Source organism: Phyllobates terribilis, unplaced genomic scaffold (assembly GCF_046119375.1).
Source record: "Phyllobates terribilis strain yellow unplaced genomic scaffold, ASM4611937v1 Scaffold_3__8_contigs__length_932513732, whole genome shotgun sequence".
NCBI classification, from domain to species: domain Eukaryota; kingdom Metazoa; phylum Chordata; class Amphibia; order Anura; family Dendrobatidae; genus Phyllobates; species Phyllobates terribilis.
Window position 1 is genome coordinate 647,333,679 of NW_027362763.1, and position 26,187 is coordinate 647,359,865.

The 26,187-nt window shown below is 50.6% G+C and overlaps 1 protein-coding gene across 9 annotated transcripts in view; it reads right to left on the bottom strand.

Annotated features, from left to right (window-relative positions):
* The window catches only part of LOC141257273 (phosphofurin acidic cluster sorting protein 2-like), a 552,835-nt gene that overhangs the window by 45,960 nt on the left and 480,688 nt on the right, over window positions 1-26,187 (bottom strand). For 8 of the 9 annotated variants that reach the window (XM_073671642.1, XM_073671643.1, XM_073671648.1 and 5 more), the window contains 3 exons: window positions 20,388-20,430; window positions 18,812-18,854; window positions 14,900-15,041 (listed from right to left, as the gene is read on the bottom strand). In XM_073671642.1, the coding sequence (XP_073527743.1) occupies window positions 14,900-15,041; window positions 18,812-18,854; window positions 20,388-20,430 (228 nt within the window). The remainder of the gene's footprint in view (window positions 1-14,899; window positions 15,042-18,811; window positions 18,855-20,387; window positions 20,431-26,187) is intronic. The other variant, XM_073671649.1, reaches the window with a different exon arrangement.

Genomic DNA, 26,187 nt, shown 5'->3' on the forward strand with positions numbered 1-26,187 from the left:
GGAGGTCGGGTTAAAGGAACGAAATCTCGGTCGTGTGAGCGGAGGCCTGGTTAAAGGAACGAAATCTCGGTCGTGTGAGCGGAGGTCTGGTTAAAGGAACGAAATCTCGGTCGTGTGAGCGGAGGCCTGGTTAAAGGAACGGAATCTCACTCGTGTGAGCGGAGGCCTGGTTAAAGGAACGGAATCTCACTCGTGTGAGCGGAGGCCTGGTTAAAGGAACGGAATCTCACTCGTGTGAGCGGAGGTCTGGTAAAAGGAACGGAATCTCACTCGTGTGAGCGTAGGCCTGGTAAAAGGAACGGAATCTCACTCGTGTGAGCGAAGGCCTGGTTAAAGAAACAGAATCTCACTCATGTGTGCGGAGGCCTGGTTAAAGAAACGGAATCTCACTCGTGTGAGCGGAGGCCTGGTTAAAGAACCAGAATCTTACTCGTGTGAGCGGAGGCCTGGTTAAAGGACCAGAATCTTACTCGTGTGAGCGGAGGCCTGGTTAAAGGAACGGAATCTCACTCGTGTGAGCGAAGGCCTGGTTAAAGGAACGGAATCTTACTCGTGTGAGCGGAGGCCTGGTTAAAGGAACGGAATCTCACTCGTGTGAGCGGAGGTCGGGTTAAAGGAACGGAATCTCACTCGTGTGAGCGGAGGTCTGGTTAAAGAAACAGAATCTCACTCGTGTGAGTGGAGGCCTGGTTAAAGAAACAGAATCTCGGACGTGTAAGAGAAGACCTGGTTAAAGGAACGGAATCTCGGTCGTGTGAGCGGAGGCCTGGTTAAAGGAACGGAATCTCACTCGTGTGAGCGGAGGCCTGGTTAAAGGAACGGAATCTCACTCGTGTGAGCGGAGGCCTGGTTAAAGGAACGGAATCTCACTCGTGTGAGCGGAGGTCGGGTTAAAGGAACGGAATCTCACTCGTGTGAGCGAAGGCCTGGTTAAAGGAACTGAATCTCACTCATGTGAGCGGAGGCCTGGTTAAAGGAACGGAATCTCGGTCGTGTGAGCGGAGGCCTTGTTAAAGGAATGGAATCTCACTCGTGTGAGCGGAGGCCTGGTTAAAGAAACAGAATCTCACTCGTGTGAGCGGAGGCCTGGTTAAAGAAACAGAATCTCACTCGTGTGAGCGGAGGTCTGGTTAAAGGAACAGAATCTCACTCGTGTGAGCGCAGGCCTGGTTAAAGAAACGGAATCTCACTCGTGTGAGTGGAGGCCTGGTTAAAGGAACTGAATCTCACTCGCATGGGCGGAGGCCTGGTTAAAGGAACTGAATCTCACTCGTGTGAGCGGAGGCCTGGTCAAAGGAACAGAATCTCACTCGTGTGAGCAGAGGCCTGGTTAAAGAAACGGAATCTCACTCGTGTGAGCGGAGGCCTGGTTAAAGGACCAGAATCTTACTCGTGTGAGCGGAGGCCTGGTTAAAGGACCAGAATCTTACTCGTGTGAGCGGAGGCCTGGTTAAAGGAACTGAATCTCACTCGCATGAGCGGAGGCCTGGTTAAAGAAACGGAATCTCACTCGTGTGAGCGGAGGCCTGGTTAAAGAAACGGAATTTCACTCGTGTGAGCGGAGGCCTGGTTAAAGGAACGGAATCTCACTCGTGTGAGCGGAGGTCGGGTTAAAGGAACGGAATCTCACTCGTGTGAGCGGAGGCCTGGTTAAAGGACCAGAATCTTACTCGTGTGAGCGGAGGCCTGGTTAAAGGACCAGAATCTCACTCGTGTGAGCGGAGGCCTGGTTAAAGGAAAAGAATCTCACTCGTGTGAGCGGAGGCCTGGTTAAAGGAACGGAATTTCACTCGTGTGAGCGGAGGCCTGGTTAAAGGAACGGAATCTCACTCGTGTGAGCGGAGGCCTGGTTAAAGGAACGGAATCTCACTCGTGTGAGCGGAGGCCTGGTTAAAGGAACGAAATCTCGGTCGTGTGAGCGGAGGCCTGGTTAAAGGAACGAAATCTCGGTCGTGTGAGCGGAGGTCTGGTTAAAGGAACGAAATCTCGGTCGTGTGAGCGGAGGCCTGGTTAAAGGAACGGAATCTCACTCGTGTGAGCGGAGGCCTGGTTAAAGGAACGGAATCTCACTCGTGTGAGCGGAGGTCTGGTAAAAGGAACGGAATCTCACTCGTGTGAGCGTAGGCCTGGTAAAAGGAACGGAATCTCACTCGTGTGAGCGAAGGCCTGGTTAAAGAAACAGAATCTCACTCATGTGTGCGGAGGCCTGGTTAAAGAAACGGAATCTCACTCGTGTGAGCGGAGGCCTGGTTAAAGAACCAGAATCTTACTCGTGTGAGCGGAGGCCTGGTTAAAGGACCAGAATCTTACTCGTGTGAGCGGAGGCCTGGTTAAAGGAACGGAATCTCACTCGTGTGAGCGGAGGCCTGGTTAAAGGACCAGAATCTTACTCGTGTGAGCGGAGGCCTGGTTAAAGAACCAGAATCTTACTCGTGTGAGCGGAGGCCTGGTTAAAGGACCAGAATCTCACTCGTGTGAGCGAAGGCCTGGTTAAAGGAACGGAATCTTACTCGTGTGAGCGGAGGCCTGGTTAAAGGAACGGAATCTCACTCGTGTGAGCGAAGGCCTGGTTAAAGGAACGGAATCTCACTCGTGTGAGCGGAGGTCGGGTTAAAGGAACGGAATCTCACTCGTGTGAGCGGAGGTCTGGTTAAAGAAACAGAATCTCACTCGTGTGAGTGGAGGCCTGGTTAAAGAAACAGAATCTCGGACGTGTAAGAGAAGACCTGGTTAAAGGAACGGAATCTCGGTCGTGTGAGCGGAGGTCGGGTTAAAGGAACGGAATCTCACTCGTGTGAGCGAAGGCCTGGTTAAAGGAACTGAATCTCACTCATGTGAGCGGAGGCCTGGTTAAAGGAACGGAATCTCGGTCGTGTGAGCGGAGGCCTTGTTAAAGGAATGGAATCTCACTCGTGTATGCGGAGGCCTGGTTAAAGAAACAGAATCTCACTCGTGTGAGCGGAGGTCTGGTTAAAGAAACAGAATCTCACTCGTGTGAGCGGAGGCCTGGTTAAAGAAACAGAATCTCACTCGTGTGAGCGGAGGTCTGGTTAAAGAAACAGAACCTCAGACGTGTGAGCGGAGGCCTGGTTAAAGGAACTGAATCTCACTCGCATGAGCGGAGGCCTGGTTAAAGGAACGGAATCTCACTCGTGTGAGCGGAGGCCTGGTTAAAGGAACGGAATCTCACTCGTGTGAGCGGAGGCCTGGTTAAAGAAACGGAATCTCACTCGTGTGAGTGGAGACCTGGTTAAAGGAACTGAATCTCACTCGTGTGAGCGGAGGCCTGGTCAAAGGAACAGAATCTCACTCGTGTGAGCGGAGGCCTGGTTAAAGGAACGAAATCTCGGTCGTGTGAGCGGAGGCCTGGTTAAAGGAACTGAATCTCACTCGTGTGAGCGGAGGCCTGGTTAAAGGAACTGAATCTCACTCGTGTGAGCGGAGGCCTGGTCAAAGGAACAGAATCTCACTCGTGTGAGCGGAGGCCTGGTTAAAGAAACGGAATCTCACTCGTGTGAGCGCAGGCCTGGTCAAAGGAACAGAATCTCACTCGTGTGAGCGGAGGTCGGGTTAAAGAAACGGAATCTCACTCATGTGAGCGGAGGCCTGGTTAAAGAAACAGAATCTCACTCATGTGTGCGAGGCCTGGTTAAAGGAACGGAATCTCACTCGTGTGAGCGGAGGCCTGGTTAAAGGAACTGAATCTCACTCGCATGGGCGGAGGCCTGGTTAAAGGAACGGAATCTCACTCGTGTGAGCGGAGGTCGGGTTAAAGGAACGGAATCTCACTCATGTGAGCGGAGGCCTGGTTAAAGGAACGGAATCTCACTCGTGTGAGCGGAGGCCTGGTTAAAGAAACAGAATCTCACTCATGTGTGCGAGGCCTGGTTAAAGGAACGGAATCTCACTCGTGTGAGCGGAGGCCTGGTTAAAGGAACGGAATCTCACTCGTGTGAGCGGAGGCCTGGTTAAAGGAACTGAATCTCACTCGTGTGTGCGAGGCCTGGTTAAAGGAACGGAATCTCACTCGTGTGAGCGGAGGTCGGGTTAAAGGAACGGAATCTCACTCATGTGAGCGGAGGCCTGGTTAAAGAAACAGAATCTCACTCATGTGTGCGAGGCCTGGTTAAAGGAACGGAATCTCACTCGTGTGAGCGGAGGCCTGGTTAAAGGAACGGAATCTCACTCATGTGAGCGGAGGCCTGGTTAAAGGAACGGAATCTCACTCGTGTGAGCGGAGGCCTGGTTAAAGGAACTGAATCTCACTCATGTGTGCGAGGCCTGGTTAAAGGAACGGAATCTCACTCGTGTGAGCGGAGGTCGGGTTAAAGGAACGGAATCTCACTCATGTGAGCGGAGGCCTGGTTAAAGAAACAGAATCTCACTCGTGTGAGCGGAGGCCTGGTTAAAGGAAAGGAATCTCACTCGTGTGAGCGGAGGCCTGGTTAAAGGAACGGAATTTCACTCGTGTGAGCGGAGGCCTGGTTAAAGGAACGGAATCTCACTCGTGTGAGCGGAGGCCTGGTTAAAGGAACTGAATCTCACTCATGTGTGCGGAGGTCGGGTTAAAGGAACGGAATCTCACTCGTGTGAGCGGAGGTCGGGTTAAAGGAACGGAATCTCACTCGTGTGAGCGGAGGTCGGGTTAAAGGAACGGAATCTCACTCATGTGAGCGGAGGCCTGGTTAAAGGAACTGAATCTCACTCATGTGTGCGGAGGCCTGGTTAAAGGAACTGAATCTCACTCATGTGAGCGGAGGCCTGGTTAAAGGAACTGAATCTCACTCATGTGTGCGGAGGCCTGGTTAAAGGAACTGAATCTCACTCATGTGTGCGGAGGCCTGGTTAAAGGAACTGAATCTCACTCATGTGTGCGGAGGCCTGGTTAAAGGAACGGAATCTCACTCGTGTGTGCGGAGGCCTGGTTAAAGGAACGGAATCTCACTCGTGTGAGCGGAGGCCTGGTAAAAGGAACGGAATCTCACTCGTGTGAGCGGAGGTCGGGTTAAAGAAACAGTATCTCACTCGTGTGAGCGGAGGCCTGGTTAAAGAACCAGAATCTTACTCGTGTGAGCGGAGGCCTGGTTAAAGAAACGGAATCTCACTCGTGTGAGCGGAGGCCTGGTTAAAGGAATGGAATCTCGGTCGTGTGAGTGGAGGCCTGGTTAAAGGAACGGAATCTCGGTCGTGTGAGCGGAGGCCTGGTTAAAGGAACGGAATCTCACTCGTGTGAGCAGAGGCCTGGTTAAAGGAACTGAATCTCACTCGTGTGAGCGGAGGCCTGGTTAAAGGAATGGAATCTCGGTCGTGTGAGCGGAGGCCTGGTTAAAGGAACGGAATCTCACTCGTGTGAGCGGAGGCCTGGTTAAAGGAACTGAATCTCACTCGTGTGAGCGGAGGCCTGGTTAAAGAAACAGAATCTCGGACGTGTGAGCGGAGGCCTGGTTAAAGAAACAGAATCTCACTCGTGTGAGCGGAGGCCTGGTTAAAGAACCAGAATATCAGACGTGTGAGCGGAGGTCGGGTTAAAGGAACGGAATCTCACTCGTGTGAGCGGAGGCCTGGTTAAAGGAACGGAATCTCACTCGTGTGAGTGGAGGTCGGGTTAAAGGAACGGAATCTCACTCGTGTGAGCGGAGGCCTGGTAAAAGGAACGGAATCCCACTCATGTGAGCGGAGGCCTGGTTAAAGGAACGGAATCTCACTCGTGTGAGCGGAGACCTGGTTAAAGAAACAGAATCTCACTCGTGTGAGCGGAGGCCTGGTTAAAGAAACGGAATCTCGGTCGTGTGAGCGGAGGCCTGGTTAAAGGAACGGAATCTCGGTCGTGTGAGCGGAGGCCTGGTTAAAGGAATGGAATCTCGGTCGTGTGAGCGGAGGCCAGGTTAAAGGAATGGAATCTCAGTCGTGTAAGCGGAGGCCTGGTTAAAGGAACGGAATCTCGGTGGTGTGAGCGGAGGCCTGGTTAAAGGAATGGAATCTCGGTCGTGTGAGCGGAGGCCTGGTTAAAGGAATGGAATCTCGGTCGTGTGAGCGGAGGCCTGGTTAAAGGAACAGAATCTCACTCGTTTGAGCAGAGGCCTGGTTAAAGGAACGGAATCTCACTCGTGTGAGCGGAGGCCTGGTTAAAGAAACGGAATCTCACTCGTGTGAGCAGAGGCCTGGTTAAAGGACCAGAATCTTACTCGTGTGAGCGGAGGCCTGGTTAAAGGACCAGAATCTTACTCGTGTGAGCGGAGGCCTGGTTAAAGGAACTGAATCTCACTCGCATGAGCGGAGGCCTGGTTAAAGAAAGGGAATCTCACTCGTGTGAGCGGAGGCCTGGTTAAAGGAACGGAATCTCACTCGTGTGTGCGGAGGCCTGGTTAAAGGAACGGAATCTCACTCGTGTGAGCGGAGGCCTGGTAAAAGGAACGGAATCTCACTCGTGTGAGCGGAGGTCGGGTTAAAGAAACAGTATCTCACTCGTGTGAGCGGAGGCCTGGTTAAAGAACCAGAATCTTACTCGTGTGAGCGGAGGCCTGGTTAAAGGAACGGAATCTTACTCGTGTGAGTGGAGGCCTGGTTAAAGGAACGGAATCTCACTCGTGTGTGCGGAGGCCTGGTTAAAGGAACGGAATCTCACTCGTGTGAGCGGAGGCCTGGTAAAAGGAACGGAATCTCACTCGTGTGAGCGGAGGTCGGGTTAAAGAAACAGTATCTCACTCGTGTGAGCGGAGGCCTGGTTAAAGAACCAGAATCTTACTCGTGTGAGCGGAGGCCTGGTTAAAGGACCAGAATCTTACTCGTGTGAGCGGAGGCCTGGTTAAAGGAACGGAATCTCACTCGTGTGAGCGAAGGCCTGGTTAAAGGAACGGAATCTTACTCGTGTGAGCGGAGGCCTGGTTAAAGGAACGGAATCTCACTCGTGTGAGCGAAGGCCTGGTTAAAGGAACGGAATCTCACTCGTGTGAGCGGAGGTCTGGTTAAAGAAACAGAATCTCACTCGTGTGAGCGAAGGCCTGGTTAAAGGAACGGAATCTCACTCGTGTGAGCGAAGGCCTGGTTAAAGGAACGGAATCTCACTCGTGTGAGTGGAGGTCTGGTTACAGGAACTGAATCTCACTCGTGTGAGCGGAGATCTGGTTAAAGAAACAGAATCTCACTCGTGTGAGCGGAGGCCTGGTTAAAGGACCAAAATCTTACTCGTGTGAGCGGAGGCCTGGTTAAAGGAACTGAATCTCACTCGCATGAGCGGAGGCCTGGTTAAAGGAACTGAATCTCACTCGCATGAGCGGAGGCCTGGTTAAAGAAACGGAATCTCACTCGTGTGAGCGGAGGCCTGGTTAAAGAAACGGAATCTCACTCGTGTGAGTGGAGGCCTGGTTAAAGAAACGGAATCTCACTCGTGTGAGTGGAGGCCTGGTTAAAGGAACTGAATCTCACTCGCATGGGCGGAGGCCTGGTTAAAGGAACTGAATCTCACTCGTGTGAGCGGAGGCCTGGTCAAAGGAACAGAATCTCACTCGTGTGAGCAGAGGCCTGGTTAAAGAAATGGAATCTCACTCGTGTGAGCAGAGGCCTGGTTAAAGGACCAGAATCTTACTCGTGTGAGCGGAGGCCTGGTCAAAGGAACAGAATCTCACTCGTGTGAGCAGAGGCCTGGTTAAAGAAACGGAATCTCACTCGTGTGAGCGGAGGCCTGGTTAAAGGACCAGAATCTTACTCGTGTGAGCGGAGGCCTGGTTAAAGGACCAGAATCTTACTCGTGTGAGCGGAGGCCTGGTTAAAGGAACTGAATCTCACTCGCATGAGCGGAGGCCTGGTTAAAGAAACGGAATCTCACTCGTGTGAGCGGAGGCCTGGTTAAAGAAACGGAATCTCACTCGTGTGAGCGGAGGCCTGGTTAAAGAAACGGAATTTCACTCGTGTGAGCGGAGGCCTGGTTAAAGGAACGGAATCTCACTCGTGTGAGCGGAGGTCGGGTTAAAGGAACGGAATCTCACTCGTGTGAGCGGAGGCCTGGTTAAAGGACCAGAATCTTACTCGTGTGAGCGGAGGCCTGGTTAAAGGACCAGAATCTCACTCGTGTGAGCGGAGGCCTGGTTAAAGGAAAAGAATCTCACTCGTGTGAGCGGAGGCCTGGTTAAAGGAACGGAATTTCACTCGTGTGAGCGGAGGCCTGGTTAAAGGAACGGAATCTCACTCGTGTGAGCGGAGGCCTGGTTAAAGGAACGAAATCTCGGTCGTGTGAGCGGAGGCCTGGTTAAAGGAACGAAATCTCGGTCGTGTGAGCGGAGGTCTGGTTAAAGGAACGAAATCTCGGTCGTGTGAGCGGAGGCCTGGTTAAAGGAACGGAATCTCACTCGTGTGAGCGGAGGCCTGGTTAAAGGAACGGAATCTCACTCGTGTGAGCGGAGGTCTGGTAAAAGGAACGGAATCTCACTCGTGTGAGCGGAGGCCTGGTAAAACGAACGGAATCTCACTCGTGTGAGCGGAGGCCTGGTTAAAGAAACAGAATCTCACTCATGTGTGCGGAGGCCTGGTTAAAGAAACAGTATCTCACTCGTGTGAGCGGAGGCCTGGTTAAAGAACCAGAATCTTACTCGTGTGAGCGGAGGCCTGGTTAAAGGAACGGAATCTCACTCGTGTGAGCGAAGGCCTGGTTAAAGGAACGGAATCTTACTCGTGTGAGCGGAGGCCTGGTTAAAGGAACGGAATCTCACTCGTGTGAGCAAAGGCCTGGTTAAAGGAACGGAATCTCACTCGTGTGAGCGGAGGTCTGGTTAAAGAAACAGAATCTCACTCGTGTGAGCGGAGGCCTGGTTAAAGAAACAGAATCTCGGACGTGTAAGACAAGACCTGGTTAAAGGAACGGAATCTCGGTCGTGTGAGCGGAGGTCTGGTTAAAGGAACGGAATCTCACTCGTGTGAGCGGAGATCGGGTTAAAGGAACGGAATCTCACTCGTGTGAGCGAAGGCCTGGTTAAAGGAACTGAATCTCACTCATGTGAGCGGAGGCCTGGTTAAAAGAACGGAATCTCGGTCGTGTGAGCGGAGGCCTTGTTAAAGGAATGGAATCTCACTCGTGTATGCGGAGGCCTGGTTAAAGAAACAGAATCTCACTCGTGTGAGCGGAGGTCTGGTTAAAGAAACAGAATCTCACTCGTGTGAGCGGAGGCCTGGTTAAAGAAACAGAATCTCACTCGTGTGAGCGGAGGTCTGGTTAAAGAAACAGAACCTCAGACGTGTGAGCGGAGGCCTGGTTAAAGGAACTGAATCTCACTCGCATGAGCGGAGGCCTGGTTAAAGGAACGGAATCTCACTCGTGTGAGCGGAGGCCTGGTTAAAGGAACGGAATCTCACTCGTGTGAGCGGAGGCCTGGTTAAAGAAACGGAATCTCACTCGTGTGAGTGGAGACCTGGTTAAAGGAACTGAATCTCACTCGTGTGAGCGGAGGCCTGGTCAAAGGAACAGAATCTCACTCGTGTGAGCGGAGGCCTGGTTAAAGGAACGAAATCTCGGTCGTGTGAGCGGAGGCCTGGTTAAAGGAACTGAATCTCACTCGTGTGAGCGGAGGCCTGGTCAAAGGAACAGAATCTCACTCGTGTGAGCGGAGGCCTGGTTAAAGGAACGAAATCTCGGTCGTGTGAGCGGAGGCCTGGTTAAAGGAACTGAATCTCACTCGTGTGAGCGGAGGCCTGGTCAAAGGAACAGAATCTCACTCGTGTGAGCGGAGGCCTGGTTAAAGAAACGGAATCTCACTCGTGTGAGCGCAGGCCTGGTTAAAGAAACGGAATCTCACTCGTGTGAGTGGAGGCCTGGTTAAAGAAACGGAATCTCACTCGTGTGAGCGGAGGTCTGGTTAAAGGAACTGAATCTCACTCGCATGGGCGGAGGCCTGGTTAAAGGAACAGAATCTCACTCGTTTGAGCAGAGGCCTGGTTAAAGGAACGGAATCTCACTCGTGTGAGCGGAGGTCGGGTTAAAGGAACGGAATCTCACTCATGTGAGCGGAGGCCTGGTTAAAGAAACAGAATCTCACTCATGTGTGCGAGGCCTGGTTAAAGGAACGGAATCTCACTCGTGTGAGCGGAGGCCTGGTTAAAGGAACGGAATCTCACTCGTGTGAGCGGAGGCCTGGTTAAAGGAACTGAATCTCACTCGTGTGTGCGAGGCCTGGTTAAAGGAACGGAATCTCACTCGTGTGAGCGGAGGTCGGGTTAAAGGAACGGAATCTCACTCATGTGAGCGGAGGCCTGGTTAAAGGAACGGAATCTCACTCGTGTGAGCGGAGGTCGGGTTAAAGGAACGGAATCTCACTCATGTGAGCGGAGGCCTGGTTAAAGAAACAGAATCTCACTCATGTGTGCGAGGCCTGGTTAAAGGAACGGAATCTCACTCGTGTGAGCGGAGGCCTGGTTAAAGGAACGGAATCTCACTCATGTGAGCGGAGGCCTGGTTAAAGGAACGGAATCTCACTCGTGTGAGCGGAGGCCTGGTTAAAGGAACTGAATCTCACTCATGTGTGCGAGGCCTGGTTAAAGGAACGGAATCTCACTCGTGTGAGCGGAGGTCGGGTTAAAGGAACGGAATCTCACTCATGTGAGCGGAGGCCTGGTTAAAGAAACAGAATCTCACTCGTGTGAGCGGAGGCCTGGTTAAAGGAACGGAATTTCACTCGTGTGAGCGGAGGCCTGGTTAAAGGAACGGAATCTCACTCGTGTGAGCGGAGGCCTGGTTAAAGGAACTGAATCTCACTCATGTGTGCGGAGGTCGGGTTAAAGGAACGGAATCTCACTCGTGTGAGCGGAGGTCGGGTTAAAGGAACGGAATCTCACTCGTGTGAGCGGAGGTCGGGTTAAAGGAACGGAATCTCACTCATGTGAGCGGAGGCCTGGTTAAAGGAACTGAATCTCACTCATGTGTGCGGAGGCCTGGTTAAAGGAACTGAATCTCACTCATGTGAGCGGAGGCCTGGTTAAAGGAACTGAATCTCACTCATGTGTGCGGAGGCCTGGTTAAAGGAACGGAATCTCACTCATGTGAGCGGAGGCCTGGTTAAAGGAACTGAATCTCACTCATGTGTGCGGAGGCCTGGTTAAAGGAACTGAATCTCACTCGTGTGAGCGGAGGTCGGGTTAAAGGAACGGAATCTCTCGTGTGAGCGGAGGCCTGGTTAAAGGAACGGAATCTCACTCGTGTGAGCGGAGGTCGGGTTAAAGGAACGGAATCTCACTCATGTGTGCGGAGGTCGGGTTAAAGGAACGGAATCTCACTCGTGTGAGCGGAGGTCGGGTTAAAGGAACGGAATCTCACTCGTGTGAACGGAGGTCGGGTTAAAGGAACGGAATCTCACTCGTGTGAGCGGAGGCCTGGTTAAAGGAACGGAATCTCTCGTGTGAGCGGAGGCCTGGTTAAAGGAACGGAATCTCTCGTGTGAGCGGAGGTCTGGTTAAAGGAACTGAATCTCACTCGTTTGAGCAGAGGCCTGGTTAAAGGAACGGAATCTCACTCGTGTGAGCGGAGGCCTGGTTAAAGAAACAGAATCTCACTCGTGTGAGCGGAGGCCTGGTTAAAGGAACGGAATCTCTCGTGTGAGCGGAGGTCTGGTTAAAGGAACTGAATCTCACTCGTTTGAGCAGAGGCCTGGTTAAAGGAACGGAATCTCACTCGTGTGAGCGGAGGCCTGGTTAAAGAAACAGAATCTCACTCGTGTGAGCGGAGGCCTGGTTAAAGAAACGGAATCTCACTCGTGTGAGCGCAGGCCTGGTTAAAGAAACGGAATCTCACTCGTGTGAGCGGAGGCCTGGTTAAAGGAACTGAATCTCACTCGTGTGAGCGGAGGCCTGGTTAAAGGAATGGAATCTCGGTCGTGTGAGCGGAGGCCTGGTTAAAGGAACGGAATCTCACTCGTGTGAGCGGAGGCCTGGTTAAAGAAACGGAATCTCACTCATGTGAGCGGAGGCCTGGTTAAAGAAACGGAATCTCACTCGTGTGAGCGGAGGCCTGGTTAAAGGACCAGAATCTCACTCGTGTGAGCGGAGGCCTGGTTAAAGAAACGGAATCTCACTCATGTGAGCGCAGGCCTGGTTAAAGAAACGGAATCTCACTCGTGTGAGCGGAGGCCTGGTTAAAGGACCAGAATCTTACTCGTGTGAGCGGAGGCCTGGTTAAAGGACCAGAATCTTACTCGTGTGAGCGGAGGCCTGGTTAAAGGAACAGAATCTTACTCGTGTGAGTGGAGGCCTGGTTAAAGGAACGGAATCTCACTCGTGTGAGCGGAGGTCGGGTTAAAGAAACAGTATCTCACTCGTGTGAGCGGAGGCCTGGTTAAAGAACCAGAATCTTACTCGTGTGAGCGGAGGCCTGGTTAAAGGAACGGAATCTTACTCGTGTGAGTGGAGGCCTGGTTAAAGGAACGGAATCTCACTCGTGTGTGCGGAGGCCTGGTTAAAGGAACGGAATCTCACTCGTGTGAGCGGAGGCCTGGTAAAAGGAACGGAATCTCACTCGTGTGAGCGGAGGTCGGGTTAAAGAAACAGTATCTCACTCGTGTGAGCGGAGGCCTGGTTAAAGAACCAGAATCTTACTCGTGTGAGCGGAGGCCTGGTTAAAGGACCAGAATCTTACTCGTGTGAGCGGAGGCCTGGTTAAAGGAACGGAATCTCACTCGTGTGAGCGAAGGCCTGGTTAAAGGAACGGAATCTTACTCGTGTGAGCGGAGGCCTGGTTAAAGGAACGGAATCTCACTCGTGTGAGCGAAGGCCTGGTTAAAGGAACGGAATCTCACTCGTGTGAGCGGAGGTCTGGTTAAAGGAACGGAATCTCACTCGTGTGAGCGAAGGCCTGGTTAAAGGAACGGAATCTCACTCGTGTGAGCGGAGGCCTGGTTAAAGGAACGGAATCTCACTCGTGTGAGTGGAGGTCTGGTTACAGGAACGGAATCTCACTCGTGTGAGCGGAGGCCTGGTTAAAGAAACAGAATCTCGGACGTGTAAGAGAAGACCTGGTTAAAGGAACGGAATCTCACTCGTGTGAGCGGAGGCCTGGTTAAAGAAACAGAATCTCACTCGTGTAAGCGGAGGCCTGGTTAAAGGAACGGAATCTCACTCGTGTGAGCGGAGGCCTGGTAAAAGGAATGGAATCTCACTCGTGTGAGCGGAGGCCTGGTAAAAGGAACGGAATCTCACTCGTGTGAGCGGAGGCCTGGTTAAAGGAACGGAATCTCACTCGTGTGAGCGGAGGCCTGGTTAAAGGAATGGAATCTCGGTCGTGTGAGTGGAGGCCTGGTTAAAGGAACGGAATCTCGGTCGTGTGAGCGGAGGCCTGGTTAAAGGAACGGAATCTCACTCGTGTGAGCAGAGGCCTGGTTAAAGGAATGGAATCTCGGTCGTGTGAGCGGAGGCCTGGTTAAAGGAACGGAATCTCACTCGTGTGAGCGGAGGCCTGGTTAAAGGAACTGAATCTCACTCGTGTGAGCGGAGGCCTGGTTAAAGAAACAGAATCTCGGACGTGTGAGCGGAGGCCTGGTTAAAGGAACGGAATTTGACTTGTGTGAGCGGAGGCCTGGTTAAAGAACCAGAATATCAGACGTGTGAGCGGAGGTCGGGTTAAAGGAACGGAATCTCACTCGTGTGAGTGGAGGTCGGGTTAAAGGAACGGAATCTCACTCGTGTGAGCGGAGGCCTGGTAAAAGGAACGGAATCCCACTCATGTGAGCGGAGGCCTGGTTAAAGGAACGGAATCTCACTCGTGTGAGAGGAGGCCTGGTTAAAGAAACGGAATCTCGGTCGTGTGAGCGGAGGCCTGGTTAAAGGAACGGAATCTCGGTCGTGTGAGCGGAGGCCTGGTTAAAGGAACGGAATCTCGGTGGTGTGAGCGGAGGCCTGGTTAAAGGAATGGAATCTCGGTCGTGTGAGCGGAGGCCTGATTAAAGGAATGGAATCTCGGTCGTGTGAGCGGAGGCCTGGTTAAAGGAACGGAATCTCGGTCGTGTAAGCGGAGGCCTGGTTAAAGGAACGGAATCTCGGTGGTGTGAGTGGAGGCCTGGTTAAAGGGACAGATTCTTGGTTGTGTGAGTGAAGGCCTGGTTAAAGGAATGGAATCTCGGTCGTGTGTGTGGAGGCCTGGTTAAAGGAACGGAATCTCGGTCGTGTAAGCGGAGGCCTGGTTAAAGGAACGGAATCTCGGTGGTGTGAGTGGAGGCCTGGTTAAAGGGACAGATTCTTGGTTGTGTGAGTGGAGGTCTGATTAAAGGGACAGATTCTTGGTTGTGTGAGTGGAGGCCTGGTTAAAGAGACAGAATCTCAGCCATTTGGGCAGAAAGGCACTTGAGCTGTCTCTTATGAATTGAGGACAGAGGGAATAGGTTCTTGACAGAAGGGGCGAGACTTGCGCTCTAACAAGAGTGCCTTTTAGAGCCTGGAGCGGTAACCACTATCAGAAGGTAAAGAGGCCAGCAGAAGACCCATAGACATTAAGCTCGGACTCTGAACAATGACACGATGGATACACCGACCCGTTAACCATCAGTGTATAATTCTGCCAAAGTTCGTAGATTGCTTTAAGTCTTGTATGCCAGGCAGTGGTTATCTGTCTTAGACTAGTTGTCGACCATATATCCCGGGTTTATTATTTTATAGGGCAGTGCTTCGGGAAACAGGGATAGAGTTAGGGACAGACAGGAGCCACTAGATCAAGCAAGGCAGCAAGAACTGTTGTATTGTTTCTCATTGTCACTAATTGCCATCTTCTTGATTTTGCAGCTTGTCTCGCTAAACTTGTATATAGTCAATAACCACTTGTTTTATGGTCACCGCTAAGTCTAAGTTCTCTGTGCTGCTGCACTCTCGTACCTGTTTAAAAGAGAGAGGATTTGGGGACACGAGGACTGATATTCCAGGATGTGAGTCTTACCCGGCATTAGACAGGCCACTGCTGACCGAGGGGGATGGCGGTGGGGTACATGTGGGCTCCTTTGCCATGGGAGAACTTGTCCCTGGGGAGGAGGATGAGGTGAGGAGCGCTGGACTGCAGACCGAAGCTTCATCAGAGTCCACTGCGGAGGAGAACAGAGAATGGTCACAGCCGCAATCACAGGGTCCATAGGAAAATGTGGGGGAGCAGAGAGGCACCCCACGGTTCATCCCTAAACAAAGCAAGGACTGTCATTCGTATACAGGGATCACAGGCTACACATAAGTGGGAAGCAGAGCTGGGCACAAAAACAGCCATATTGCGTGGTGGACACTGAGATACCAGAGTCTGGGGGTCCATCCGTGGTGATGTCTGAAGCCTTATACTTCTATATATGACCCAATAGTCAGAAGCAGCAATGCCTCAGCTACAGATTCAGTGCAGGCAGCAAATCATCTCAGTCAGCAGCGCTCCAACCCTGGCTCTCCAACCCTGGCTCTCCAACCCTGGCTCTCCAACCAACCAGAAACTCCACTACAGTCCATAAAATGAAGGCACTTGTTTGTTCTGTCTGTTCATTGAGTCTGTGATTTTTTTTGAAGCTGAAGAAACTTCTACAGTTGATTATGGCTGTGATTCTCCCAGTGACAGCGGCCAATGTCTGATATCAGGATTCTGGGCTGCAGATGCCGCTCACTGATATCATAAGGATTTATTGTGGGTTTACACTGTGTCATTAACAATTATCATCTGTCCGGGATTTATTGATAAACTGTCCAGAAAAAAAGAAAAAGACAAGTTGGCAACCCTGCTCCAAAATCATCCACGGAGTTTAATTCACCAAGCTCGCAACGTTTCAACCTCAACTTTCTATGGCAACCAATGAAAAAGACGGTGATCGGCGGGGAACACATGACAAAGAGAAAGGAAAAGCAAAATGAAGACGGCAGAGGACGAAACACAGTATTATCTTTGGTAACAAAACCAGGGCTGTGGAGTCGGTAAGCCAAACCTCCGACTCCTCAATTTCCACGACTCCAACTCCAACTCCACGACTCCCTCATACATGGCTCATGTTTAGGTGATAAATTTACTGTACCACAGATTCATCTCAGCTAAAAGTCTAGACCTTTAGATCAGTAATAGGACAGACATTTATAGGCCATTTCATAACTTTCCCAAATTCTTATGAAAAAATATTCCCCACAAACTGCATTGAACTACCTTACCCAATTTATTATATATTTTAGGAGTTGGAGTTGGTCCATTTTATACCGACTCCGAGTCCACCAAAATGGGCTCCAACTCCACAGCCCTGGACAAAACATTCCGGAAAAATACATGGAGACCACAGCACTCAACTTCATCTATGCATTACCTGCCAAACTCCTCTATACCGCCCTCTGCTCCCCCACACTCCTCTACTCCACTATCTGCTCCCCCACACTCCTCTACACCACCCTCTGCAGTCCCAAACTCCTCTACCCTGCCTTCTGCTCCCCCACACTCCTCTAGTCCACCCTCTGCTCCCTCATACTCTTCTATACCACCCGCTGCTTCCCCATACTCTTCTAGTCCACCTGCTGCTTCCCCATACTCTTCTAGTCCAACCGCTGCTTCCTCATACTCTTCTATACCACTCGCTGCTTCCCCATACTCTTCTAGTCCACCAGCTGCTTCCCCATACTCTTCTAGTCCACCCGCTGCTTCCCCATACTCTTCTAGTCCACCCGCTGCTTCCCCATACTCTTCTAGTCAACTCTCTGCTTCCCCATACTCTTCTAGTCGACTCTCTGCTTCCCCATACTCTTCTAGTCCACTCTCTGCTCCCCCATACTCTTCTAGTCCTCTCGCTGCTTCCCCATACTCTTCTAGTCCACTCTCTGCTTCCCCATACTCTTCTAGTCGACTCTCTGCTTCCCCATACTCTTCTAGTCGACTCTCTGCTTCCCCATACTCTTCTAGTCCACTCTCTGCTCCCCCATACTCTTCTAGTCCTCTCGCTGCTTCCCCATACTCTTCTAGTCCACTCGCTGCTTCCCCATACTCTTCTAGTCCACTCGCTGCTTCCCCATACTCTTCTAGTCCACTCGCTGCTCCCCCATACTCTTCTAGTCCACCTGCTGCTCCCTCATACTCTTCTAGTTCACCCGCTGCTTCCCCATACTCTTCTATACCACTCGATGCTTCCCCATACTCTTCTAGTCCACCCGCTGCTTCACTATACTCTTCTAGTCCACCCGCTGCTTCCCCATACTCTTCTAGTCCACTCGCTGCTTCCCCATACTCTTCTAGTCCACTCTCTGCTTCCCCATACTCTTCTAGTCCACTCTCTGCTTCCCCATACTCTTCTAGTCGACTCTCTGCTTCCCCATACTCTTCTAGTCCACTCTCTGGTCCCCCATACTCTTCTAGTCCACTCTCTGGTCCCCCATACTCTTCTAGTCCTCTCGCTGCTCCCCCATACTCTTCAAGTCCACTCGCTGCTTCCCCATACTCTTCTAGTCCACTCGCTGCTTCCCTATACTCTTCTAGTCCACTCGCTGCTCCCCCATACTATTCTAGTCCACTCGCTGCTCCCCCATACTCTTCTAGTCCACTCGCTGCTTCCCCATACTCTTCTAGTCCACTCTCTACTTCCCCATACTCTTCTAGTCCACTCTCTGCTTCCCCATACTCTTCTAGTCCACTCTCTGCTTCCCCATACTCTTCTAGTCCACTCTCTGCTCCCCCATACTCTTCTAGTCCTCTCGTTGCTTCCCCATACTCTTCTAGTCCACTCGCTGCTTCCCCATACTCTTCTAGTCCACTCGCTGCTCCCCCATACTATTCTAGTCCACTCGCTGCTCCCCCATACTCTTCTAGTCCACCCGCTGCTCCCCCATACTCTTCTAGTCCACTCGCTGCTCCCGCATACTCTTCTAGTCCACTCGCTGCTCCCCCATACTCTTCTAGTCCACTCGCTGCTCCCCCATACTCTTCTAGTCCACTCGCTGCTCCCCCATACACTTCTAGTCCACTCGCTGCTCCCCCATACTCTTCTAGTCCACTCGCTGCTTCCCCATACTCTTCTAGTCCACTCGCTGCTTCCCCATACTCTTCTAGTCCACTCTCTGCTTCCCCATACTCTTCTAGTCCACTCGCTGCTTCCCCATACTCTTCTAGTCCACTCGCTGCTTCCCCATACTCTTCTAGTCCACTCTCTACTTCCCCATACTCTTCTAGTCCACTCTCTGCTTCCCCATACTCTTCTAGTCCACTCTCTGCTTCCCCATACTCTTCTAGTCCACTCTCTGCTCCCCCATACTCTTCTAGTCCTCTCGTTGCTTCCCCATACTCTTCTAGTCCACTCGCTGCTTCCCCATACTCTTCTAGTCCACTCGCTGCTCCCCCATACTATTCTAGTCCACTCGCTGCTCCCCCATACTCTTCTAGTCCACCCGCTGCTCCCCCATACTCTTCTAGTCCACTCGCTGCTCCCGCATACTCTTCTAGTCCACTCGCTGCTCCCCCATACTCTTCTAGTCCACTCGCTGCTCCCCCATACTCTTCTAGTCCACTCACTGCTCCCCCATACACTTCTAGTCCACTCGCTGCTCCCCCATACTCTTCTAGTCCACTCGCTGCTTCCCCATACTCTTCTAGTCCACTCTCTGCTTCCCCATACTCTTCTAGTCCACTCGCTGCTTCCCCATACTCTTCTAGTCCACTCGCTGCTTCCCCATACTCTTCTAGTCCACTCGCTGCTTCCCCATACTCCTCTATTCTGCCCTTTTCTTCCCCATACTCCTCTATTCCGCCCTTTGCTCCCCCATACTATCCTATTCCACCCTCTGCTTCCCCATACTGCTCTACAGTCCTTTGTAATGGAGCTGCCAAAAAAAAAATTCTCCTGTAGAACAATAATCTCACCGGAGGCGGCTAGTGACTGCTCAACAATCCCGACCTTCACAACCTAGAAAAGACAAGATAAGTATACAACAATGTAGATTTTCCAAGATTCCCAGGAATTCCATCACATGGTCATATTGATTGTGATGATGCACCTATACCCATCACCAGAAGAGTTACTGCACCACCAACTTATGTCATTGGACTTTTGGGCTCGTCACCAGTCATAACTGTGCTGAGCCAAGAGATTGTTCTGCACTGGACCTTCTAGGTGGATCCTCAATATTCATCAAATTAGATTCCTGCTAGAAGGACACCTATAACACTATCCCCTCCACAAATCTAAATCAGGTGGTTAGGACAAAGAATCTGTGGGTATCATTGTCACACACAGGACACCGAGCACATAGGTAACGTATTCTTAAGGACATTCAGGGACCTCATTCCAATGGGACACATGTCCCTAGTGAATTATGGCAACAGCGGATATTCATGTCAGTATGTACCCCAACACTCCATGTATCCTCCCTGATATCGAGTTTCCACAGGGCCAATCAAAGACTTTGGATAATGTTAGATAATGTTCAAGATACAATGTCAACATGCAGAACCTAAAGCTGCAATTACCTTGAAAGATTAGCTTGAATGAGCATCACTAGGTGTAAATAGGCAGTGGATCAGCTGATTATTGAGAAAAATAATGCTTGTTGGATGGGTGAAACGATCATCGTTCTTGGCAGTGCATTGTCCAATGCTCCCAAGAACTGTGGCAGCCTATGTGCACTGAGTGATCCCTTACAGATTCATTGCAGATCGCTCAGTGAACATTGTTAAAGGGAATCTGTCTATAGGTTTTTGTTACGTCATCTGAGAACATCCTGATGTAGACAAAGAGAAGCTAAACCCAATGATGTATGTCTGAGTTTACTGGGTGCAGTGGCTCTGACACTATCAGAGTGTTTAGATTTAGCAATGCAGCAGAGCTGAGGAAGCTAACTCCACCCACACCACAGCTAACCCCGCCCCACATCACAGCTAACCCCACCCACACCAGGCTCTGTATATACCATGTCAGTGAGGCTCCTCCCACAGGAGGGGGCGTGTCCAACTAGCATGCCCATACTGCTGTGTCAGCAATGATCATCTCCTGGTGCTAAAATTCATTGCAAGTAAACCACTGAGCCTGATAAGAGAGGCATCGCCTAAATCTGTGTATTAACTCCTACAGCATGCTGTCTTCAGATTACAGAGCAAAAACCTGCTGACAGATTCCCTTTAAGCTCTGTCTGCTGTGTAAATGATCACATTTCGGGTTGGCTCTGGTAGCTGGAAGATGCTGCTCCGTAGTAGGGAACGTCCCTCCATACAATAGTGCAAAGTACCACAACAACCACGTGCGTAGGCAAGATACATTGGAAAGTCAGCATGTGGTAATAGAAAGGACGGCCAAGACCTTGAGCATGGCCTATGTCCTATGGTTTATAGCAGATACAACCCCTTATCTAGATGTACCCAGCCAGAAGAGGTCACGTCTATGAACACACCATAAACATAGATGCAATAGGTCATGCTGTCATATTATATAACAAAGACTCACCCCAATAAACGGGACAAACTTCTGGCAAGAATCCTCATCAGCACTAAAAGAAGGGAGCAGAAGAGACCAAAAGAGAGCAAAGAAAAAGAATTAAGAAAAGGCAAAGATACAGGAAAAAAATCAAGGATTGAAAGTCGATAAACACTGCAGAACGAAATGTAGAGGAGGCCCTGAGGAAAGAGGAGGAGGAGGATGAGAAGGCTCAGAGGGAAGAGGAAAACAGCCGAGGAGAAGACTCCGAGAAAACAGAGGAGATATGAAAAAGAAGGAGACACAAAACAATGACAGGAGGTGGAAGAGGAGGAACAAAGGAAACCGAGAACAGGCGGCAGATGAAGAGGAGGAGGAGGATGAGAAGGCTCAGAGGGAAGAGAAAAACAGCCGAGGAGAAGACTCCGAGAAAACAGAGGAGATATGAAAAAGAAGGAGACACAAAACAATGACAGGAGGTGGAAGAGGAGGAACAAAGGAAACCGAGAACAGGCGGCAGATGAAGAGGAGGAGGAGGATGAGAAGGCTCAGAGGGAAGAGGAAAACAGCCGAGGAGAAGACTCAGAGAAAACACAGGAGATATGAAAAAGAAGGAGACACAAAGCAATGACAGGAGGTGGAAGAGGAGGAACAAAGGAAACCGAGAACAGGCGGCAGATGAAGAGGAGGAGGAGGATGAGAAGGCTCAGAGGGAAGAGAAAAACAGCCGAGGAGAAGACTCCGAGAAAACAGAGGAGATATGAAAAAGAAGGAGACACAAAACAATGACAGGAGGTGGAAGAGGAGGAACAAAGGAAACCGAGAACAGGCGGCAGATGAAGAGGAGGAGGAGGATGAGAAGGCTCAGAGGGAAGAGGAAAACAGCCGAGGAGAAGACTCAGAGAAAACACAGGAGATATGAAAAAGAAGGAGACACAAAGCAATGACAGGAGGTGGAAGAGGAGGAACAAAGGAAACCGAGAACAGGCGGCAGATGAAGAGGAGGAGGAGGATGAGAAGGCTCAGAGGGAAGAGGAAAACAGCTGAGGAGAAGACTCAGAGAAAACAGAGGAGATATGAAAAAGAAGCAAAAGAATGAGACACAAAACAATGACAGGAGGTGGAAGAGGAGGAACAAAGGAAACCGAGAACAGGCGGCAGATGAAGAGGAGGAGGAGGATGAGAAGGCTCAGAGGGAAGAGGAAAACAGCCGAGGAGAAGACTCAGAGAAAACAGAGGAGATATGAAAAAGAAGGAGACACAAAACAATGACAGGAGGTGGAAGAGGAGGAACAAAGGAAACCGAGAACAGGCGGCAGATGAAGAGGAGGATGAGAAGGCTCAGAGGGAAGAGGAAAACAGCTGAGAAGACTCAGAGAAAACACAGGAGATATGAAAAAGAAGGAGACACAAAACAATGACAGGAGGTGGAAGAGGAGGAACAAAGGAAACCGAGAACAGGCGGCAGATGAAGAGGAGGAGGAGGATGAGAAGGCTCAGAGGGAAGAGGAAAACAGCTGAGGAGAAGACTCAGAGAAAACAGAGGAGATATGAAAAAGAAGCAAAAGAATGAGACACAAAACAATGACAGGAGGTGGAAGAGGAGGAACAAAGGAAACCGAGAACAGGCGGCAGATGAAGAGGAGGAGGAGGATGAGAAGGCTCAGAGGGAAGAGAAAAACAGCCGAGGAGAAGACTCCGAGAAAACAGAGGAGATATGAAAAAGAAGGAGACACAAAACAATGACAGGAGGTGGAAGAGGAGGAACAAAGGAAACCGAGAACAGGCGGCAGATGAAGAGGAGGAGGAGGATGAGAAGGCTCAGAGGGAAGAGGAAAACAGCCGAGGAGAAGACTCCGAGAAAACAGAGGAGATATGAAAAAGAAGGAGACACAAAACAATGACAGGAGGTGGAAGAGGAGGAACAAAGGAAACCGAGAACAGGCGGCAGATGAAGAGGAGGATGAGAAGGCTCAGAGGGAAGAGGAAAACAGCCGAGGAGAAGACTCAGAGAAAACACAGGAGATATGAAAAAGAAGGAGACACAAAACAATGACAGGAGGTGGAAGAGGAGGAACAAAGGAAACCGAGAACAGGCGGCAGATGAAGAGGAGGAGGAGGATGAGAAGGCTCAGAGGGAAGAGGAAAACAGCCGAGGAGAAGACTCAGAGAAAACAGAGGAGATATGAAAAAGAAGCAAAAGAATGAGACACAAAACAATGACAGGAGGTGGAAGAGGAGGAACAAAGGAAACCGAGAACAGGCGGCAGATGAAGAGGAGGAGGAGGATGAGAAGGCTCAGAGGGAAGAGAAAAACAGCCGAGGAGAAGACTCCGAGAAAACAGAGGAGATATGAAAAAGAAGGAGACACAAAACAATGACAGGAGGTGGAAGAGGAGGAACAAAGGAAACCGAGAACAGGCGGCAGATGAAGAGGAGGAGGAGGATGAGAAGGCTCAGAGGGAAGAGGAAAACAGCCGAGGAGAAGACTCCGAGAAAACAGAGGAGATATGAAAAAGAAGGAGACACAAAACAATGACAGGAGGTGGAAGAGGAGGAACAAAGGAAACCGAGAACAGGCGGCAGATGAAGAGGAGGATGAGAAGGCTCAGAGGGAAGAGGAAAACAGCCGAGGAGAAGACTCAGAGAAAACACAGGAGATATGAAAAAGAAGGAGACACAAAACAATGACAGGAGGTGGAAGAGGAGGAACAAAGGAAACCGAGAACAGGCGGCAGATGAAGAGGAGGAGGAGGATGAGAAGGCTCAGAGGGAAGAGGAAAACAGCCGAGGAGAAGACTCAGAGAAAACAGAGGAGATATGAAAAAGAAGGAGACACAAAACAATGACAGGAGGTGGAAGAGGAGGAACAAAGGAAACCGAGAACAGGCGGCAGATGAAGAGGAGGAGGAGGATGAGAAGGCTCAGAGGGAAGAGGAAAACAGCCGAGGAGAAGACTCAGAGAAAACACAGGAGATATGAAAAAGAAGGAGACACAAAGCAATGACAGGAGGTGGAAGAGGAGGAACAAAGGAAACCGAGAACAGGCGGCAGATGAAGAGGAGGAGGAGGATGAGAAGGCTCAGAGGGAAGAGGAAAACAGCCGAGGAGAAGACTCAAGAAAACAGAGGAGATATGAAAAACAAGCAAAAGAAGGAGACACAAAGCAATGACAGGAGGTGGAAGAGGAGGAACAAAGGAAACCGAGAACAGGCGGCAGATGAAGAGGAGGATGAGAAGGCTCAGAGGGAAGAGGAAAACAGCCGAGGAAAAGACTCCGAGAAAACACAGGAGATATGAAAAAGAAGGAGACACAAAACAATGACAGGAGGTGGAAGAGGAGGAACAAAGGAAACCGAGAACAGGCGGCAGATGAAGAGGAGGATGAGAAGGCTCAGAGGGAAGAGGAAAACAGCTGAGGAGAAGACTCAGAGAAAACAGGAGATATGAAAAAGAAGGAGACACAAAACAATGACAGGAGGTGGAAGAGGAGGAACAAAGGAAACCGAGAACAGGCGGCAGATGAAGAGGAGGATGAGAAGGCTCAGAGGGAAGAGGAAAACAGCTGAGAAGACTCAGAGAAAACACAGGAGATATGAAAAAGAAGGAGACACAAAACAATGACAGGAGGTGGAAGAGGAGGAACAAAGGAAACCGAGAACAGGCGGCAGATGAAGAGGAGGAGGAGGATGAGAAGGCTCAGAGGGAAGAGGAAAACAGCCGAGGAGAAGACTCAGAGAAAACAGAGGAGATATGAAAAAGAAGCAAAAGAATGAGACACAAAACAATGACAGGAGGTGGAAGAGGAGGAACAAAGGAAACCGAGAACAGGCGGCAGATGAAGAGGAGGAGGAGGATGAGAAGGCTCAGAGGGAAGAGAAAAACAGCCGAGGAGAAGACTCCGAGAAAACAGAGGAGATATGAAAAAGAAGGAGACACAAAACAATGACAGGAGGTGGAAGAGGAGGAACAAAGGAAACCGAGAACAGGCGGCAGATGAAGAGGAGGAGGAGGATGAGAAGGCTCAGAGGGAAGAGGAAAACAGCCGAGGAGAAGACTCCGAGAAAACAGAGGAGATATGAAAAAGAAGGAGACACAAAACAATGACAGGAGGTGGAAGAGGAGGAACAAAGGAAACCGAGAACAGGCGGCAGATGAAGAGGAAGAGGAGGATGAGAAGGCTCAGAGGGAAGAGGAAAACAGCCGAGGAAAAGACTCCGAGAAAACAGAGGAGATATGAAAAAGAAGGAGACACAAAACAATGACAGGAGGTGGAAGAGGAGGAACAAAGGAAACCGAGAACAGGCGGCAGATGAAGAGGAGGAGGAGGATGAGAAGGCTCAGAGGGAAGAGGAAAACAGCCGAGGAGAAGACTCAGAGAAAACAGAGGAGATATGAAAAAGAAGGAGACACAAAACAATGACAGGAGGTGGAAGAGGAGGAACAAAGGAAACCGAGAACAGGCGGCAGATGAAGAGGAGGAGGAGGATGAGAAGGCTCAGAGGGAAGAGGAAAACAGCCGAGGAGAAGACTCCGAGAAAACACAGGAGATATGAAAAAGAAGGAGACACAAAACAATGACAGGAGGTGGAAGAGGAGGAACAAAGGAAACCGAGAACAGGAGGCAGATGAAGAGGAGGATGAGAAGGCTCAGAGGGAAGAGGAAAACAGCCGAGGAGAAGACTCAGAGAAAACAGAGGAGATATGAAAAAGAAGCAAAAGAATGAGACACAAAGCAATGACAGGAGGTGGAAGAGGAGGAACAAAGGAAACCGAGAACAGGCGGCAGATGAAGAGGAGGATGAGAAGGCTCAGAGGGAAGAGGAAAACAGCCGAGGAAAAGACTCCGAGAAAACAGAGGAGATATGAAAAAGAAGGAGACACAAAACAATGACAGGAGGTGGAAGAGGAGGAACAAAGGAAACCGAGAACAGGCGGCAGATGAAGAGGAGGAGGAGGATGAGAAGGCTCAGAGGGAAGAGAAAAACAGCCGAGGAGAAGACTCCGAGAAAACAGAGGAGATATGAAAAAGAAGGAGACACAAAACAATGACAGGAGGTGGAAGAGGAGGAACAAAGGAAACCGAGAACAGGCGGCAGATGAAGAGGAGGAGGAGGATGAGAAGGCTCAGAGGGAAGAGGAAAACAGCCGAGGAGAAGACTCCGAGAAAACACAGGAGATATGAAAAAGAAGGAGACACAAAACAATGACAGGAGGTGGAAGAGGAGGAACAAAGGAAACCGAGAACAGGCGGCAGATGAAGAGGAGGAGGAGGATGAGAAGGCTCAGAGGGAAGAGGAAAACAGCCGAGGAAAAGACTCCGAGAAAACAGAGGAGATATGAAAAAGAAGGAGACACAAAACAATGACAGGAGGTGGAAGAGGAGGAACAAAGGAAACCGAGAACAGGCGGCAGATGAAGAGGAGGAGGAGGATGAGAAGGCTCAGAGGGAAGAGAAAAACAGCCGAGGAGAAGACTCCGAGAAAACAGAGGAGATATGAAAAAGAAGGAGACACAAAACAATGACAGGAGGTGGAAGAGGAGGAACAAAGGAAACCGAGAACAGGCGGCAGATGAAGAGGAGGAGGAGGATGAGAAGGCTCAGAGGGAAGAGGAAAACAGCCGAGGAGAAGACTCAAGAAAACAGAGGAGATATGAAAAACAAGCAAAAGAAGGAGACACAAAGCAATGACAGGAGGTGGAAGAGGAGGAACAAAGGAAACCGAGAACAGGCGGCAGATGAAGAGGAGGATGAGAAGGCTCAGAGGGAAGAGGAAAACAGCTGAGAAGACTCAGAGAAAACACAGGAGATATGAAAAAGAAGGAGACA